The sequence below is a fragment of the Phasianus colchicus genome, chromosome 5, assembly GCF_987193195.1.
Source record: "Phasianus colchicus chromosome 5, bPhaCol1.hap1.1, whole genome shotgun sequence".
Classification (NCBI taxonomy): Eukaryota; Metazoa; Chordata; class Aves; order Galliformes; family Phasianidae; genus Phasianus; species Phasianus colchicus.
Window position 1 is genome coordinate 16094324 of NC_143440.1, and position 18245 is coordinate 16112568.

Below are 18245 nucleotides of genomic sequence, written 5' to 3' on the forward strand. Positions count from 1 at the left end.
ACAAATACTTACACACTGATGTATGTCCTGATATGTGTTTCTAAGATAAGAAGTATCCTTTTTTTGCTTGATATAATGGCATCACCAGTTTTGAACATATAAGATGCAATAACAAAAAGTCAGTATCGTAATTATCACAAAAAAATTCCCAGAAATATTTTTGTACACTGAGGCATTTCCAGATATTAGTAATGAAATTTCTTTGTTAGTGAGTATGGATTTCTGTCTTCTCCCTGATACAAAAAAATCACACAAAATTTTCACTACAATTTTAAATGGTGATTGACTTCATAACACTTAGCAGTTTAGGAAGTAGTCTTGGAAGTGCATGACCAAGTACATCAAGCTCCAGTAGCCTGATCCAGGAAAGGAACATGTATTTGCTGATCTTTGCTAGAAATTACATCACTTTCATTAATGAAAATTAGAGTTATTGGGAAAAAGGTAAAGAGGTGGTTTTCTGAATAAAGCTTCTGCAAGAATTCCTATTCAACATATTTGCTGCAAATAACAATAAAGGAGTAGATCAATGAATTTTCTTAAATATTTGAAATTAAGGTAGAAGTTATTTTCAGTTGTTACTACTGGTAGTAGTTTTTTATTCTAAAAATAATTTTCAATTTATATAGGAATACTTTAACAGATTATGAAGAATTATTTCTTATCCTCTGATGTCAATCCTTTTTTCTTCTTAGTAACAGCAATGCAGCCTACAGCAACAAGAATCTCTACTGCAGTCACATTACCTACAGCTACCCAACCAACATCACCTAGTACTTCTTCTGCATCTACTGTACCAACTGAGACCACAAATCTAACTGTAACTTCAAAAATCACAGTCCCAAGAACTTCATCATCATCACCTCTTGTCACAATGAAGTCAACAACTGGTAAGTTATTGTATCACTGTCTAAAACAAATTATATCAAACACATTCTATATAGAGTTGAGCTATCATTCCACTAGGAAGGCATTGCAAGCTGTCTCAACATCCAAGCAAAAGACTGCAGATTAGAAGGTAGGTAAAGTAGGCTTCCAGAAAGCAGTTTAAACCAAAAATGTTCAGAAGTATGGATGGAAAGTGTGTGAAAAGAGAAAGGATATAGGTGACAGGTTAGAAATGCAACTCAAATAACTTGTGTGACTCATCTGAGAAGAACATTAGAAGTGAGCAGTGAGCCAGCTCAGCTGCAGTCAGTTTTATTAGTTCAGTTTCAGCCTCCATTACACAGCTGGTTCAGTAACACAGTCATGTTCAAATAGCACCCAGTCTCAAAAATCCAAATAATAACATAAGCAGGCTTCAAGGCAAAATCACAGAGGTATCAGTGCCGTGACTACTATTCTAGGACCCTGCTCTCAGCAGGCTGGCTTCTCCAGCATAAATTACTTTCCAATTATATGATTTGTGGATACTCATAATGGCATGCAGCTTTCCACCAACATGCCCTCCAACAAAAAGCCATCCTGGACCAGGCTATCAGAAGAAAACTTCACAGGACAAGAACTGGTACAAGGAAGGTCCTACAGTGTAATGTTATTTAGTTTTGTAATACTGATTGTAGAAGGCTAATTAATATAAGGTTAGCCAGTGACATTGTTATTTGGGCAAAGCCTATAGAGGCTTTTACTAAGTGACAACAAAGCTAACTTTTAGAAATATTATATGAAGACTGATTATAGGAAATCATAGGAAATAATAGAAAAAGATGTCCAAATGAGAACAAAGAAAAATATGAAGTAAGAGAAAACAAATACAGGTAGGAAAAGGTGCCGTTTAGGTTATGAGAACATAAATACAAACAATGACACGCAAAACATTAAAAAGATCCAGGGCAAAAACTATGTCTTGTGTACATGGGTAGCTTTTTCATATTTTGTCTATTTTAACTATTTTTATAGCATAAATTGATTACTCACATGATATTCCTTACCTTTACTCCAAAAGAACGTACAACATCAATTTTTACTATGCCAAGCATGACCTCAACAGTAACTACACCTTCCATAACTACCTCAGCGAAAAGAACCATCTTCACTGAACCAAAATCTACACCTACTTCCTCAGCAACCATTGCTTCAACAGAAACAGAAAAAATAAGGTTCACCACACCACTCTTAGAGACTACTGTCAAAGAAGAAACGACAACCATCTCACTACCTTATACTACTTCTCAGATTGCAGTTTTCAGCAAGCCTGAACTAACAACAGTAGGTAAGCGTAAAAAAAAATAATAAAAAAAATTAATTCTTACTAGATGTGTTAAAATTGCAAGTTAGTGAGAAAGGAAAATGATGACTGAAGAATTGTAATACAAATGAAAACTTCAGTGTCCTGCCAATGCAGCAAGCACTGGACATCTGAATAAGATCTTAAAACTAACATTTCTCTCAGAGGCCTTTCTCTACCTATTCACTTCCTCCAAGGAAGTAGATTAAAGCAAAATCTCTCTGTTCTTTGAAGTGAGTTTTCAAAGACCCACAAACATACAGATGTGCATTCTCCTTAGACGTTCTCCAAAAAATATAAATCTTGTCTATCACAAAGGAAATGGCACTTTGGGATGTCAAATATGCCATATGTCAACTTTGACAGCTTCTTCTATTGCTGTATACCTAGATTAGCAACTGAGACCAGAGACTGGGACAGCATGCAGGGAGAAGTCAGCTGTAGTGAGAAGGCACCTGCACTCTATCTCCCAGACCAAACATCTCTCACCCATACTGGTGGGGTGCAATATTGGCTTAGTCTGAGAAAGCATCACAACCCACTTTTATTAGGTACCTTCCCAGACATTGAGCATTACTGAATATCCATTTTTCCTTACATTGGAGAGAGTGAGGGAAATCAAGCAACCACTCTGCACCACCAAGTCTCAGTAGATGACTAAGAATGATCTGAAAGCTGTCATTGGCCTGTGACTCTGTTTCACTTACCTAGCTTTTTCTTGGGATGCCCATGCCCAACTTGTAGTGCCTTTAAGGGAGATGCACAAATCTGGAGAGGTTCTTCTTTTTCTTCCCTCAGAAGGTCCAGGAAGAGGCAGAGGGTGCTGAATTGGCCCAGTTCTTACCCCATATTTTTGTGGAGAAGCAGAAAGGGGAAGGTGAAGGCAGAAGCCTCTGGCCTGTTCTTCCCTTCTGCTCAGTAAGACCGAGTGAGATCCAGGCCTGCCTTTTGTGCCCCAGCCCATGTATTCTGCCTAGGATCTTTGCATTCCCTCCACTTTCCTTTCTTGTCCTGCCACCTTCAGTTGATCTGTGCCTTTCTCCCAGTAGCTGTAACCCACAAAAGACCAATCATGCCACACACTGTACCACATCTCATCACACAGAAGACCACCCCAGTGACACTGTCCAGCAGCATCTCTAAAACCTCTGTCTCCACAGAGGCTAGCACTGCCAGCAGTCCAGAAGTTCTGCTGACAAGGATATCTCTGAGCCCCAGCTCTTTACCTGCCACCTCAGCTGTATCTGTTTCTTCCCCCTCATCTCCATCTTCAACACGACTGAGACCATCACATCCAGGTAAGACTCCCTTTTGCCCCAATTCATGCTGCTGTCTGCTCTTTCAAGCTCCCACCCCTCTCTTCTAAGTGTCATGTTCCACAAGTTTCACTTTTGATTTTCATTTTCTATTCCTATTCCTCTTGCCATAGGACTCAAATTCAGGCAGTTACATTGCCCCTAACTACATCCTTCTCCTTGATGCTTCAGGCATTTGACTCTGGGGCACGGGGCTTTATCAGCCTACAGACTTATTTGAGTTTCTGTGAAACAACTAGCAGATGGAGACCAGTTTACACACACGGGCCCTCCTCTTGCAGCGGTACTGTAAGAGGGGGGCAATAAAAGGCAGTGAGAGTGGAAGATTACAATTCTAGGATAGTTTTTGGTGAGAGAAAGAATATGAGTATGTTTTCCATACAAAGGATGCCTGGGCCCTAACACAGCCATGACAAACATGAGCCAACAAATACTGCCTCCTTGCTGTGCAGATAAAGAAATCAGGTGCTGATCCTGGGTGCAAAAATATCACCAGTGGAGGAGTGGGCAAGAAGATGCTCAAACTCCAGGGTACATTTCCCCCACATAGATCTATAGGACTCCACATGCCCAGGTCTTCATGGTACTGACCAGGACAGCCTCCTTTCAGAAGATGCTGCAACATGCTTTGCATAGGATTCTTCCCAAGACTCAACCATTGTTTAGTCTCATTGCTTTCTTTGTAGCAAGGGAGCTAACCAGAGCTAAGACTACAACTAGTAAAGTAGTAACAGGTGAATGCTCTGGTCAGGAGAGAGATAAGAGTCATTAATGCCTGTTCCATCAGTAGCCTCAGGAGTCCTTTCCAACACACTGCAAAACAGACATGATCCATATTCAACTAGCTTACTGGTAGTGTAAGCAGAGATACCTCTTCTCCTCCTAAAAATTCCAAGATGACCGGTCAGAAACAAACTGATGAAGGATGTCCTTCAAAATGAATAATAGCATGCCACGATGGGGGGACGGTTGGTGGAATGAGAAATTCATAACCCCGTTCATTCATTCTGATTTAAGGCAAAAGCTGTTACTGGGTCCCAATATTGCAGTTCTTATCCATACCCTCATGCATAGATTTTAACATAGAAAATATTCATGTCACTTGCCTTTAGCATGTATAGTAACGAGACCAATCAACTTCTGATTTCCAATGGTAGCCTCCAAGACAACTGTGCCACCTCTCACCACAGAGAAGACTACCCCTGTCACATCTTTCACCAGCACCTCCAAGACTTCTGTCTCCAGTGAAGCCAGCTCCACTAGCAGTCCAGAAATCCCACTGACAACAGCATCTCCTGCCCCCAGCAGCACCCTCAGCACCAGGCTGCCAACTCCTGCCCCATCTACACTCTTCTCCACCTCACCTCCATTCTCCTTGCCAAAAACAATTCATACAACGCTAAGACCCAAGCCTTCTTCCCCAACAACCAGTGCTTCAACAGAGTGGCTGATACCTGCATCCTCCACGCCCTCTACAGCCAAAACCAGCCTGCTGTCATCATCATCATCTTCCCCTTACTCAACTGTGTCCTCGACAGCACTGATTACATCACATCTTGGTAAGTCTCCCCCTAGTCCTTCCCAGTTCTACTCCTTCTCACCGCCTTCCCAGTACTTCCCCTTCATTTCTGATGTACAGTATGCATCCCAGGGTTGTCATCCTTCAGGTGCTTTTCATTTTTTCGGTGCTCACTGTTTCTGGCATTGCTGCCATCAGAGAATGCCTTACCTATGTTGGAGCAGGCAGACAGTGTCCTGTGCCAGCGTCTTGAATGGACACAGACACATACACAGAGATTCCTCTTCCAGGGACTGGCAGAGGGTGCTGAGATGATAGAAGGCACCCCTGAAGCACTGTTCTTACCCCACTTTCCTGTGGGTTAAAGGGCAGGAGGCAATAGCCAATTCCTATCTCTTGTCAGCAGGGGCCAGTGCAGCAAGATCCTACCTACCCACACACATAGCCTGGGACAAGCTTGCCTCATTTCCCTTTATTTGTTACTCTTCAATATTCAAATGACCCATACTTGCTTTCCAGCAACCTCCACCCTCAAAAAGACAACTGTACTGCACTTGGTGCCTTATATCATAACAGAAAAGACCACACCAACTATGTCTACCAACAGCACCTCCAAGACCTCCATCTCCAGCAAAGCCAGCCCCACTGTAGCCCAGAAGTCCCACTGACATCACCTGCCCTCAGTAGCACTCTCAGCACCAGGCTGCCATCTCCTGCTCCATCTACTCTCATCTCCGCCTCTACTCCAACTTCCATGACAAAGCCCACACCTACAACACTGAGACCCAAGCCCTCTTCCCTGACAACTAGTGCTCTAATAGTCACCTATAGCTGCATTCTCCATACCCTTCACAGCCAAAACCAGCCTGCTGCCATCATCTTTTTCTTCCCTCTTCTCAGCTGCGTCTTCCACAGCACTGAGAACATCACATCCCAGTAAGCCTCCCTCCTGCCCTTGTCATTCCTCTGCCTGCTCTTCCCAGTTTTTGCCCTTCATTTCTGATCTACACTGTACACCAATTTGTTGTTACTCTCCTTTGCCCACTGGTGAGGACATTTTTGCTTACGGTATTTGTGGTTTTGTACTTGTTTGGATGGAGTGAGCAGCGCAGCTGAGTGAAGGCTTAGCTGCTAACAAGGGTGAAGTCACCACAGGCTGCCCTTCTCTAAGGCCCTCTCAGAATACTGTTATCAGGGATTTTGCAGAATTCCGCTGGAGCCCTGGTTTCTCCCTTGGAGCATGCCATACCCAGCTTGATGGATGTAGGCAGTGCCTTCTGCCAGTGTCTTGGCTGAGACAGGCACATGCAGAGAGGCTCCTCTTCCAGTGAGATACAGAGGGTAGTGAGGTGCCAGAGGGCACCCTTAGAGCAGTCCTTGCTGCAACTTTCTGGATAGGAGGAAGATGGGGAAGGAAAGGGCAGAAGCCACTGGCCCTTTTTTGCTTCTTGCTCAGTGAGAGCTGTTGTGGCATGGTCTTATTTCACTGCCCACATATATGCCTTAAGGCTTTTCTATAGGAATATATGCAGAATATATTGCTATTTTTTTCTTGCCCCTCTCAATTGAACTATGCTTTCTTTATGCAGCATCCACTCACAAAATGACAACTGTGCCACACATTATGCCATCGATCATCACGGAGAAGACTACTCCAATGTCTGCCACCAGCACCTTTAAGACGTCCATCTCCACTGAGGCTGGCCCCACCAGCAGCCCAGAAATCCCACTGACAATGACATCCTTTGTCCCCAGTAGTCTTCTCAGCACAAGGTTACCATCTGCTGTTCCATCCACACTCTTTACTTCACCTTCAACCTCCGTGCCAAAGACCACACCTACAACCCTATGGCTCAAGCTGCCTTCTCTAACAACCAGTGCTCCAACAGAGTCACCTACACCAGCATCCTCCACATTCTCCACAGCAAAAACCAGCCTACTGCCATCATCTGCATCTTCTCCCTTCTCAACTGTATCCTCAACAGTACCGAGCACATCTCTTCCCGGTATGTATTCCTCCTGCTCTTCAAGCTGCTGTGTTTGCTCTTCCCAGTTCTCACTCTTCATTCCTACCATTCAGCACAAACCATTTTGTTGTCCTCCTCCTTTGCCCGCTGATCTTAGCACTGTCACTCCTGGGATCTGTGGTGAGTTTCTGGGTCTGTGCTGCGATTCTGGTTGGGGTGGAACTTCTTTTCTTCCTTGGAGTCCATTACGTGTGAGAGAACACCCTGCCTGTGGTGATTCGGGCAGACAGTGCCCTGTGCCAGAGAGCTTACTCTTCCAGTGAGAGAAGGAGTTAGCTGAGGTGCTGGAGGGCAGCCTTGAGGCATTGTTCTTATCTCACCTTGCTGGGGAGGAGGGAAGGAGAGGGGAAAGGGCAGGAGCCAGTGGCCAGTTCCTGCCTCTTGCCCAGCGAGTGTCATTGTAGCAAGATCCTAGTTCACTGCCCTTCTGCATAGCCCAGGGCTTCTGTATGGGAACAGTCTACTTCCTTTCTTTTCCCTTGTAATCCTTTAACCAACCAATGCTTTCTTTCCTGCAGCTTTCACCCATGAAACAACAACTGTGCTGCACATGGTGCCATTTATCATCACGGAGAGGACCACTGCCACACCTGTTATCACCAGCACCTCCAAGACCTCCATCTCCAGTGAGGCCAGCCCCACCAGCAGCCCAGAAGTCCCACTGACAACGACATTCCCTGCCCCCAGCAGTGCTCCCAGCACCAGGCTACCATCTTCTGCCCCATCCATAGTCACCTCCTCTCCTCTGACCTCCATAACGAAGTCCACACCTACAACACTAAGGCCCAAACCTTCTTCCCCACTGACTAGTGCTCAAACAGAGTTTTCCACACCTGCTTCCTCCACACTCTCCACAGTCAAAACCAGTCCAATGCTGTCATTAGCATCTTCCACTTCCTCAACTGTGTCCTCCACAGCACTGAGAACATCGCATCCCAGTAAGTCTCTCGCCTGCTCTTCTCATTCCTCTGCCTGCTCTTCCCAGTTTTTGCCCTTCATTTCTGGTCTACTGTGTACACCAATTTGTTGTTACTCTCCTTTGCCCACTGATGGTGGCATTTTTGTAGGGTTTGTAGGAGGTTGTTTGCTGTTCTTCATGATATGATGGATTAAGTGGCTGACTGAATGCTTAGCAGCTAATTAGGGTGAAGTCACCACAGGCTGCCCTTCTCTAAGGCCCTCTCAGAATACTGTTATCAGGGATTTTGCAGAATTCCGCTGGAGCCCTGGTTTCTCCCTTGGAGCATGCCATACCCAGCTTGATGGATGTAGGCAGTGCCTTCTGCCAGTGTCTTGGCTGAGACAGGCACATGCAGAGAGGCTCCTCTTCCAGTGAGATACAGAGGGTAGTGAGGTGCCAGAGGGCACCCTTAGAGCAGTCCTTGCTGCAACTTTCTGGATAGGAGGAAGATGGGGAAGGAAAGGGCAGAAGCCACTGGCCCTTTTTTGCTTCTTGCTCAGTGAGAGTCAGTGCTGCATGGTTCTGCCTTCTTGTTCATGTGCCTGGCTTAGGTCCTCCACCAGGAACAGCTAGCATCGTTTCCCTTCCATTGTTACCCTTAACTGACCTGTGCTTTCTTCCTGCAGCCTCCACCCAGAAAATGACAACTGTGCCACACATTGTGCTGCCAGTCACCACAGAGAAGACTACTCTCACTGTGTCTGCCACCAGCACCACTACAACCTCTGTCTCCAGCGAGGCCAGCCCCACCAGCAGCCCAGAAGTCCCACTGACAACGACATCCCCTGCCCCCAGCAGCACTCTCAGCACAAGACTGCCATCTGCTGCTCCATCCACACTCTCCTCCACACCGAAGATCAGGCCTACAACCCTGAGGCCTGCATCTTCCTCCATGACAACCAGTGCTCCAGCAGAGTCGCCTACACCTGCATCCTCCACACCCTCCACAGCCAAAACCAGCCTACTGTCATTGTCTCCGTCTTCCTTCTCTACTGTGTCCTCAACAGCAGTGAGCACATCATATCCCAGTAAGTCTCCCTCCTGCCCATCCCACTGCTCTGCCTGCTCTTCCCACCCCACATTCCTACCTCACAGAACAAACCACACAGTTGTCACCCTCTTTGCTGGTCTCCCTTCTTACCTGCTGCTTTTTACATTGTAACTCATGGAACATGTGTTGAAATCTCATGAACTGTTGATTCTTCCCATGCTCCTTGGATTGAGCTTTTCTTCCTTGGAGCCCAACTGGTGCTTTGCTTTAGCTTTTTGATCAAAAAGCACTGATATCACAGTAATGCTTTAGATCTTTTTGAAGTATGCTGGCACATCATGAACAAGTCTGTTTCTCTCTCTGGCATCTCTCTGGTCTAGGAGTGGGCAAGATGGTGAGAGTTACACAGCTTTCACAGCTGATGCCAGTTGTCCAATGAGATATTCCATGCCACACAAATTCATAGTCAGCAATAAGATCAGGGTTGAGATTTTTCAGAAGAGCAGTTCCTCAAAGGCTTGTATAACCTCAGTGTGCTTGGTAGGAGGTGGTGAGCAATTTCTTTGCATCACTTAGACATTAGTTTCTATTGTACATTTCTCTATTCAGTTATTCCACTTTCTATGTTTTGATACTTGAGTCTTTCCCTTCTTCTGCCATTCCAGTTCTCTCCCCCCTTTCTCATGAGGGGAACTGAGCAGGGTCCTAGAAGTCATCCAGGATCAACATGAGCTGCAATTCTCTTTGGCCCTCTCAGCATCTTCTCCCCTCCAGGTATAGGAATTATCATGCTGAGGCACAGGTCTCACACTTGGAGCCTGCCTTGTGCATCGTGAAACAAGAAGACAGGATGATCTACCAGTGCCTTGGCTGGATAAAGGGATGTGCAGAAAGGCTCCATTTCTGGGGAAAAGCAGAGAGTGCTGAGGTGCTGGAGGGCTTCTACTTGGAACAGCTTTCTCTTACTCGTCTGGGAAGGAGCAGGATATGGAGAGAGAAAGGGCAGGAGTCACTGGCAAATTCCTGCCTCTCAACCAGCAAGAGTCAGGGCAGCACAGGCCTACCCTTATTGCCTATTTGCCTGACCTGGAATTTCTACCTGGGATCAGTGGTCCTCCTTTTCCTTCCCTGGTTACTCTTCAACTGATTCCTCTGCTTTCTTTCTAGCAACAACCCACAAAGTGACAACTGTGCTGCACATGGTGCCATATATCACCACAGAGAAGACCACTCCCACCATGTCTTCTGTCAGTACCTCCAAGATCTCCACCTCCAGTGAAGCCAGCCCCACTAGCACCCCAGAAATCCCACTGACAACAACATCCCCTGCCCCTAGCAGCACTCTCAGCACCAGACTGCCAACTCCTGCCCCATCTACACTCTTATCCACCTCGCCCTTTACCTCCACTCCAAAGCCCACACCTACAACACTGAGGCTCAAGCCCTCTTCCCTGACAACCAGTGTTCCAGCAGAGTCACCTACAACTGCATTCTCAACACTCTCCACAGCAAAAACCAGCCTGCTGCCATCATCTGTTTCTTCCCCCTTCTCAACTATATCCTCAACAGCACTAAGCACGTTGCTTCCTGGTATGTATTCCTCCTGCTCTTCAAGCTGATATGTTTGCTCTTCCCAGTTTTGACTCTCCATTCCTACCATTCAGGACACACCAATTTGTTGTTCTCCTCCTTTGCCCACTGGTTTTAGCATTGTCACTCCTGGGATCTGTGGTGAGATGCTCGGACTGTGCTGTGATTCTGGTTGGGGAGGAACTTCTTTTTTTCCTTGGAGTCCATTACATATGAGAGAACACCCTGCCTGTGTTGGAGCAGGCAGACAGTGCCTTGTGCCAGTGTCTTGAATGGACATGACACATACAGAGAGTTTCCTCTTCAAGAGAGAGGAGGTAGCTGCCATGCTGAAGGGTAGCCCTGATGCACTGTTCTTAACCCATCTTCCTGTGGGGGGAGGGACAGAATCGGGAGGGAAAGGACAGGAACAACTGCCACATTCCTGCCTCTTGCCCAGCTAGTCTGTGTGGCACAGTCCTACCTTATAGCCCCGTATGCCTAGCTTAGGGCTTCTGCATGGGAACAGCCAGCCTCCTTTCCCTTTACTTGTTGCTTTTCAACCTTCAGCTGACTTATGCTGTCTTTCCAGCAACCTCCACCCACAAAACAACTGTGGTGCACATGGTGCCATATATCATCACGGAGATGACCACCCCCACTATGTCTTCCACCAGCACCTCCAAGACCTCCATCTCCAGTGAGGCCAGCCCCACCAGCAGCCCAGAAGTCCCACTGACAACAACATCCCCTGTCCACAGCAGCACTCTAAGCACTAAGCTGCCTTCTGCTGCTCCGTCCACACACTCTACCTCACTCCCAACCTCCACACCAAAGCCCACATCCCTAAGGTCCAAGCCTTCTTTCCCGACAACCAGTGCTCCAACAGAGACACCTTTACCTGTCTTCTCAACACCCTCCACAGCCAAAACCAGCCCGCTGCCATCATCTGCATCTTTTCCCTTTTCAACCGTGTCTTCGACAGCACTGAGCACATTACAACCCTGTAAGTCTGCACTTAGTTCTTCCTACTGTTCTGCCTGTTCTTCCCAGTTCTTGCCTCTGTTTCCTACCTCGCAGGACAAGCCTTGCAGTGTTCACTCTCCATGTTATCACCTTCCTTACCTTCTGCATTTGTCATTTCATTTCTGGGACGTATGTTGAGGTTCTGGGAGCATGCTCTGGTTTGAGTTGGGGTGGAACTTCTTTTCCTCCTAGGAGAAGCTAGCCTGATGCTCTGCTTCGTGATCATCAGTACTGGGAGTATAGCAGTGCTTTAGCTGTTTCTGAGGCATGCTTCACAGCACTGAGGCATGCTCCATATCTTATTGGCCACATGCATGTCCTGAGGTTTCTCCATGAGAACAGCTCACCTTTGCCATTTTTTTCTTGCCCTGCCACTCTCAAATTGGCTGTGCTTTCTTTATGCAGCATCCACTCACAAAATGACAACTGTGCCACACATTGTGCCTCCAGTCACCACAGAGAAGACTACTCCCACTGTGTCTGCCACCAGTATGTTTAAGACCTCCATCTCCAGTGAGGCCAGCCCCACCAGCAGCCCAGAAATCCCACTGACGACATCCTCTGCTCCCAGTATCACTCTCAGCACTAGCTTACCATCTGCTGCTCCATCCGCACTCTTCTCCACATTGCTCCCGACTTCCATACCAAAGTCCACACCTACAACCCTATGGCCCAAGCTGCCTTCTCTAACAACCAGTGCTCCAACAGAGTCACCTACACCAGCATCCTCCACATTCTCCACAGCAAAAACCAGCCTACTGCCATCATCTGCATCTTCTCCCTTCTCAACTGTATCCTCGACAGTACCGAGCACATCTCTTCCCGGTATGTATTCCTCCTGCTCTTCAAGCTGCTGTGTTTGCTCTTCCCAGTTCTCACCCTTCATTCTTACCATTCAGCACAAACCATTTTATTGTTCCCCTCCTTTGCCCGCTGATCTTAGCACTGTCATTCCTGGGATCTGTGGTGAGTTTCTGAGTCTGTGCTGCGATTCTGGTTGGGGAGGAACTTCTTTTCTTCCTTGGAGTCCATTACGTATGAAGGAACACCCTGCTTCTGATGGAGCGGGTAGACAGTGCTCTGTGCCAGTGTCTTAAATGGAAACAGTCACATGCAGAGTTTCCTTTTCCAGAGAGGGGTAACCTACCTCTTCCTCTTCTGGTGCTGTAGGGCAGCCCTGAGGCATTGTTCTGAGCTTTCTAAGGAGGGAAAGATAAGAAATGGGAAAGGAACCAGTGACCAATTCCTGCCTTTTGACCAGCAAGAGTTAAGAGCGCGGCAAGATCCATCGGCCCCACATGCATAGCCTGAGACTTCTGTCTGGGAACAGACAACATCATTTCCCTTCCCATGTTTTCCTTCAACCAACCTATACTTTCTTTTCAGCAACCTCCACCCATAAAAAGACAACTGTACTGCATGTGGTGCCGTATATCATTACAAAGAAGACCACTGCCATGCCTGCTACCACCAGCATCTCCAAAACCTCCATCTCCAGCAAGGCCAGCCCCACCAGCAGCCCAGAAGTCTCACTGACAACAACAGTCCGTGCCCCCAGCCATGCTCCCAGCACCAGGCTGCCATCTTCTGCCCCATCCACAATCTTCTCTACTTCGCCCCCAGTGTCCATACCAGAGCCTACACTTACAACCCTCTCTCCTTCCACATTTCTCTCTTCGGAGAGTGCTACATATTCGTCCTCTACACATAACACCACATTTTCTTTTACTCCGCCTGGTGAAACATTTTCAGTAGCATTTCCTACTGCTGCCTCTGCCAAATCCTCTCCAGCTGTGATCCCAAGCCTATTACCTACCACAATTAAGTTTGCTCCCAGTATCACTACTACTGCTTCCACAGAGATCCCATCTATTGGACAGACATCTATTCAAACAACGACATTAACCACTACACGTACCACATCAGCTCTTTCTGTCACTTCTGGTCTTTCAACTTCCTTGTCTCCTGTTAGGCCATCAACAGTACCACAAGGTAAAGTATTTCCTTGTCATTTTCTGTATTGTATTTTAGAGTTTAGTACATTTTTTGTTTTGTGTGTGAATTTTTCTGAGATATCATATATTCTTTGCTAATCCAATTGTATACGTTGACTGTATTTTTTGGTTTTGAGCTTTCTGCATTAATATAGAACAGTTGCCTTGAAATCTTTGCTCTCACAACAGTAGGCTTCCTGCAGTGCATTGATGTTTACATGGGGAGGGGGAAGAAGGGGCAGTTATAAATGTTTTTAATGTCTTAACCGCTTTTTGAGGACCCAGGAAACAAAGAACTTCTCAATTTCAGCCAATTCCTGCATTCTCTTTTGGGTTAGTTCCATACACAAAGGAGAATATATCTGGAAAGTATACTTCAACCATATCATACTGCCTTCTTTACTTTTCTACTATCTTATACCACTTTCACTGTCCATTTTCTTCTTAGTTTATGATGTGCAGATAGAGGAGAGTACATTAGTGTGTGTGATTGCCTCAGTATTAACTGAGCCTTGCCTTCACCAATGCTCGTTTTGTCTATAACCTTTCTTCAAGCAGGGAGTTACAAAAGTTTAGCTGATATTATTATGTAAAGAAACAAAATCTTAGAAATGACCAAATCAAGAATTTTTCAAGTCCACTGTATCCATTATGTGAACCAGAAATAATTCCCTGCAGATTAGCTAGCTCATTGTTTCACTTATGTCTTTGTGGTTTCATCAGTATCAGGAATAGAGGTTTTTTAGACTTAATTTTAATTTTTAGACTCCATCATTAATATGTTTGTTGTCCTTTTTCAATGTTTGACAGAGTTTTGTAAAAAAGTGGAATATGAAGAAAACATAACTTACAAAGGCTGTTCTGCAAACATCACTTTGAGTCGATGTGAAGGACTGTGTCCATCTTCAACAAAGTAAGGATACTGGAGAGCTTCTATAATATAAATACACTAAGGCTGTTTCTTTTTTAGCACCTGTGAGTAGTGATATTTGTCAGCTATCACTCCCTTTACAATTCAATGGAAAAAAATGTGTGTGATCTATACCCAGCAACATAGTGTTGGGGTACGAGCCAGCTAACTGGAAAGAGCACCTGTACAGAACAACAGTGCGTAGTAGAAAACTGAAGTGCAAACAGGGAATACCTTCTCACTTAAACTTCTAAACAAAGTATGGCAATACTGCAAGGTTTGGGTTGTTTTTTTTTTTAATTATTATTATTATTAAAGATAACAGTCAGATTGCCAACTTTTCTTCCATTCACAGCTATTCTTACCTAAATATCTTTTCCACGCAAGCCCAAAAAGATTTTCTTGTTTCATCTATTATGCATTTTGCAGTGCTAATCAATGACTAAGCACCAGGTGGATGAGCTGCTTCTGCATTCCTTGCACAAGACTGTTCCAAAATCCATTCATGAACAAAACCTAAAAGGCTGTACGCAAGTCCTACCTGATTCTCCCTCTCTTCCAAACAGGTTGAATGTTGAGAACATGGTGCTCAATGCAGCATGCAGCTGTTGTAGGCCACTGCAGCTCCATAAGGAGGAATTTCAACTACCATGCGAAGATCCAGATAACCCTGGCAAAAGGCTCACTAAGGAAATTACTGTGTTTGGGGGCTGCATTTGCAACTTTGACAGCTGCATACAATAGCCAGACCTTCAGATAGCTTCAGATACAGGTGTTGTTTTGTTTGTTTGTTTAACTTCTTATTTTAATTTTGTTAAACATTAACAATTAATTACAACCTAATACTTCCATGGCAACTGCTCATTGCAGGGGGTTCTTTTGTACTGATTATACAGGTTAGCCTTGCAGGGAGCTTCCTGAACAGCTACCTGGAGCACCAATTAAATTAACTGAATGATGAATTATTCCTAATCTTGAGGGGAAGGGGTGGGGAGAAAGAGCAGGCATAGTTTAGGAGCAAAGACTGTCAGAGACCATCTAGCCTTGCTCAGGGCAATACTTATCTAGAGGCTAAACACTGGCCTGTGCACCGTGCAATAACAGAATTTCGACTTTCAAATAAAGTAGAAGGAATTGGATTTGTTAAATCATTCCTCACTGTTTGACCAATTATTTTACCTGCAAATAAGCTATTAGGTTCACTACACTTGAACTAGGACCTGTGGATTAACCCATCACTACACAAACCAGGAAAAGAGAGAACCAAGCAAGCCACTGCCCTTCCTCTGGAAGCAGGTACCTCTGTGCATCCTCTGTGTGGGACATTTCTCAAAATGTCATTAACACAGATTAAGCAGTGGCTTTTGGACAAAGAAAAAAATTGCAGGGTAATTGTCTGATACATTTTGAAGCATCAAAATAGTTATCAAACAATAAATCTAACAGGAAGAAGGTAGTTCACCCAAGCAATTTCCAATTGCTGTTAGCAGAGATAATTTTTTTTTTTTATTTGCAATTCGATTGAGAAAGAGTTGTATAGAATTTTAAGTGAGTGTTCGACAACCACTAAGAGCCTGAAGCAAAATACAAACAAACAAAAAGTTTGAGTGTATTTTTAACAGTTCAGGTACTTTCTTCTTTTACAGCCAAGTAACTTCTTCCAAATCCTGCCTGGGTGTAATAACAGATGTGTACTTTTGTAGCCTCCTGCTTACCCCCTTGTTCAAGCACAGTACCATGGAAAGCAGTGTATGAGACACCATCTAAATTGCTATTTATACCTTGCAATGAAGAGAAACAAGGAAAGAGCCACTGTTTTGAAATAGCTGAAATCCAGAAAACAGTTATTTCAAGTTACATTAAAGTATTGTGACGAGTTGCATCAATTTACTGTTACATGTACTGTTAGTGTTTATATGCTCAGCCACTACCAAACATACCAATGCTTAGGAAGGAAGATTCTACATCAAGTTTTCATTGTAGAGTGTTTATAACATGACCAAAAAAACCCAACCAAACAAACAAACAAAAAAAAACAACAGAAAACCCAAACTCAGATCCACAGGCCAGTTAAGAACCAAAACAATCCACCAGAAGTTTGTAGGAAAGAATTTACCATCCCACATCAGTTGCTGTTCCAAAACATTATATTCGGAATAAAACAACCATTTTGGGCAATTATCCTTTACATTCCCACTCCCCCAGACAAAAAAGGACAGTCTGATTACCGTTCTAATCATTTATTTAATCTTAATATGTTCTTCTGATGAATATAGTCTAATATATAGTCTTCTATATGAAAATTCTCCACTTAATTTGACAGAACTTTGTTTTATACAAATAAGACAATCACCATAAATGTTACATACTGGAGTGTAGGTCAAGAATGAACAAATGCTACCTGTTTTGCTATTCAGTTATTTTCACACATCAATGCCTGAAAATACTGTACTTGAAAACAATAACACTGTTTACTGCAGAAATTACTTTGTCTGCTTGAAAGGATACATCACTTTGGTAAGTTAACCATTATTCACAAAAAAAAAAAAAAAAAGAAGAGAAAAAAAATCAAGTATTTACCCTTAATTTGTTCACTGTTCTGCTCATGGCTTCACTGAGCTGACATCTAATACAAAACGTGAACAATCATAAGCATAATACAGTCACCACTGAAAAGACGCTTTCCCTTTCCCCCCTCCTACCCATATTTTTAATGCACATTTTTAGCACAGCTGGAACCAAAGCTAAGTGAACTAGTATAGTACAGCGTGTCTTGAGATGTCCTTTGACAAGGGCACAGAACATATCCAGATAAACAGATGTACAATAGGAATTGGGGAAAAAAATGAATGAAGCTCCTCCCTGTCTCTGCTAAGACTCCCTTAGTTCAGCACAATGGATTTTTAACGCAGTAGCCAACAACATGGTTAAGACAACAGGATTAATAAAGATCACACAGCCTCCAAAGAACAAAATACAAGGCAGTTTGGTAGTACTCTGCCAACTACCAATTTGACCGCAGGAAACGCTTACAAAGATTTCTCAAAAGATAATATCATATCTGTGATCAGAGAACCTTGATTAGATGCTTGAGAGGCCATGAAAGGGTCAACTGTTCAAGAGAACTTTTCCAGAAAAACAAGATCTATAGACTATTTTACATCCAATAAAGTCTATATTTACCAACCACTTCTGGAAAAAAACCCCACAAAACATCATAATCACACACACCATGCTCAAACCTTTGCTCCTCAGTTCTCTGGTACTCAAGTACGATCATAAGCCTTCAACCAAACCAAATTCTCATCGCCTAGTTCCGTCTTTTAACTCTAAGCACTGATAGAAAGCAAATCATAGTCACCCAAGTAGAATCCCTTCCCCTCCTGTGTGCAAAGCAGCATTCTCATTTTCATCACCATCCCTGTCACCCAAAGCCTTTATTTGGCTGTATGAGTCGTGAGACAACAGTCCTAAACTTCCTTCAAGTAAGAGAAAGTTGATCTGAGGTTCACTCCTCACATCGTCAGCAGCTGACCTCTTGGTTCATCCTGACCTGTAGTACCGCTCACTGACAGCTGCCCACAGTTCCTAACCGCTACCTCACCTGCTTTGTTTTAACAGCCTTCGGTGCATTTCCAGACTTGAACAATGTGAGCCAAACTTAAGCCCACTTTGTTGTACAGAGCGTTTGCTCATGTGGAA

The 18245-nt window shown here is 44.4% G+C and overlaps 1 protein-coding gene across 3 annotated transcripts in view; it reads left to right on the top strand.

Annotated features, from left to right (window-relative positions):
* MUC6 (mucin 6, oligomeric mucus/gel-forming) overlaps window positions 1-16873 on the top strand; it is a 59132-nt gene extending 42259 nt beyond the window's left edge. For all 3 annotated transcript variants that reach the window (XM_090140623.1, XM_090140625.1, XM_090140624.1), the window contains 9 exons: window positions 696-890; window positions 1949-2215; window positions 3391-3528; window positions 4704-5105; window positions 6655-7071; window positions 7611-8030; window positions 8680-9081; window positions 14444-14546; window positions 15110-16873. In XM_090140623.1, coding sequence (XP_089996749.1) covers window positions 696-890; window positions 1949-2215; window positions 3391-3528; window positions 4704-5105; window positions 6655-7071; window positions 7611-8030; window positions 8680-9081; window positions 14444-14546; window positions 15110-15287 — 2522 coding nt within the window. In that variant the 3' untranslated portion in view covers window positions 15288-16873. The remainder of the gene's footprint in view (window positions 1-695; window positions 891-1948; window positions 2216-3390; window positions 3529-4703; window positions 5106-6654; window positions 7072-7610; window positions 8031-8679; window positions 9082-14443; window positions 14547-15109) is intronic.
* Window positions 16874-18245: the final 1372 nt, after the last annotated feature.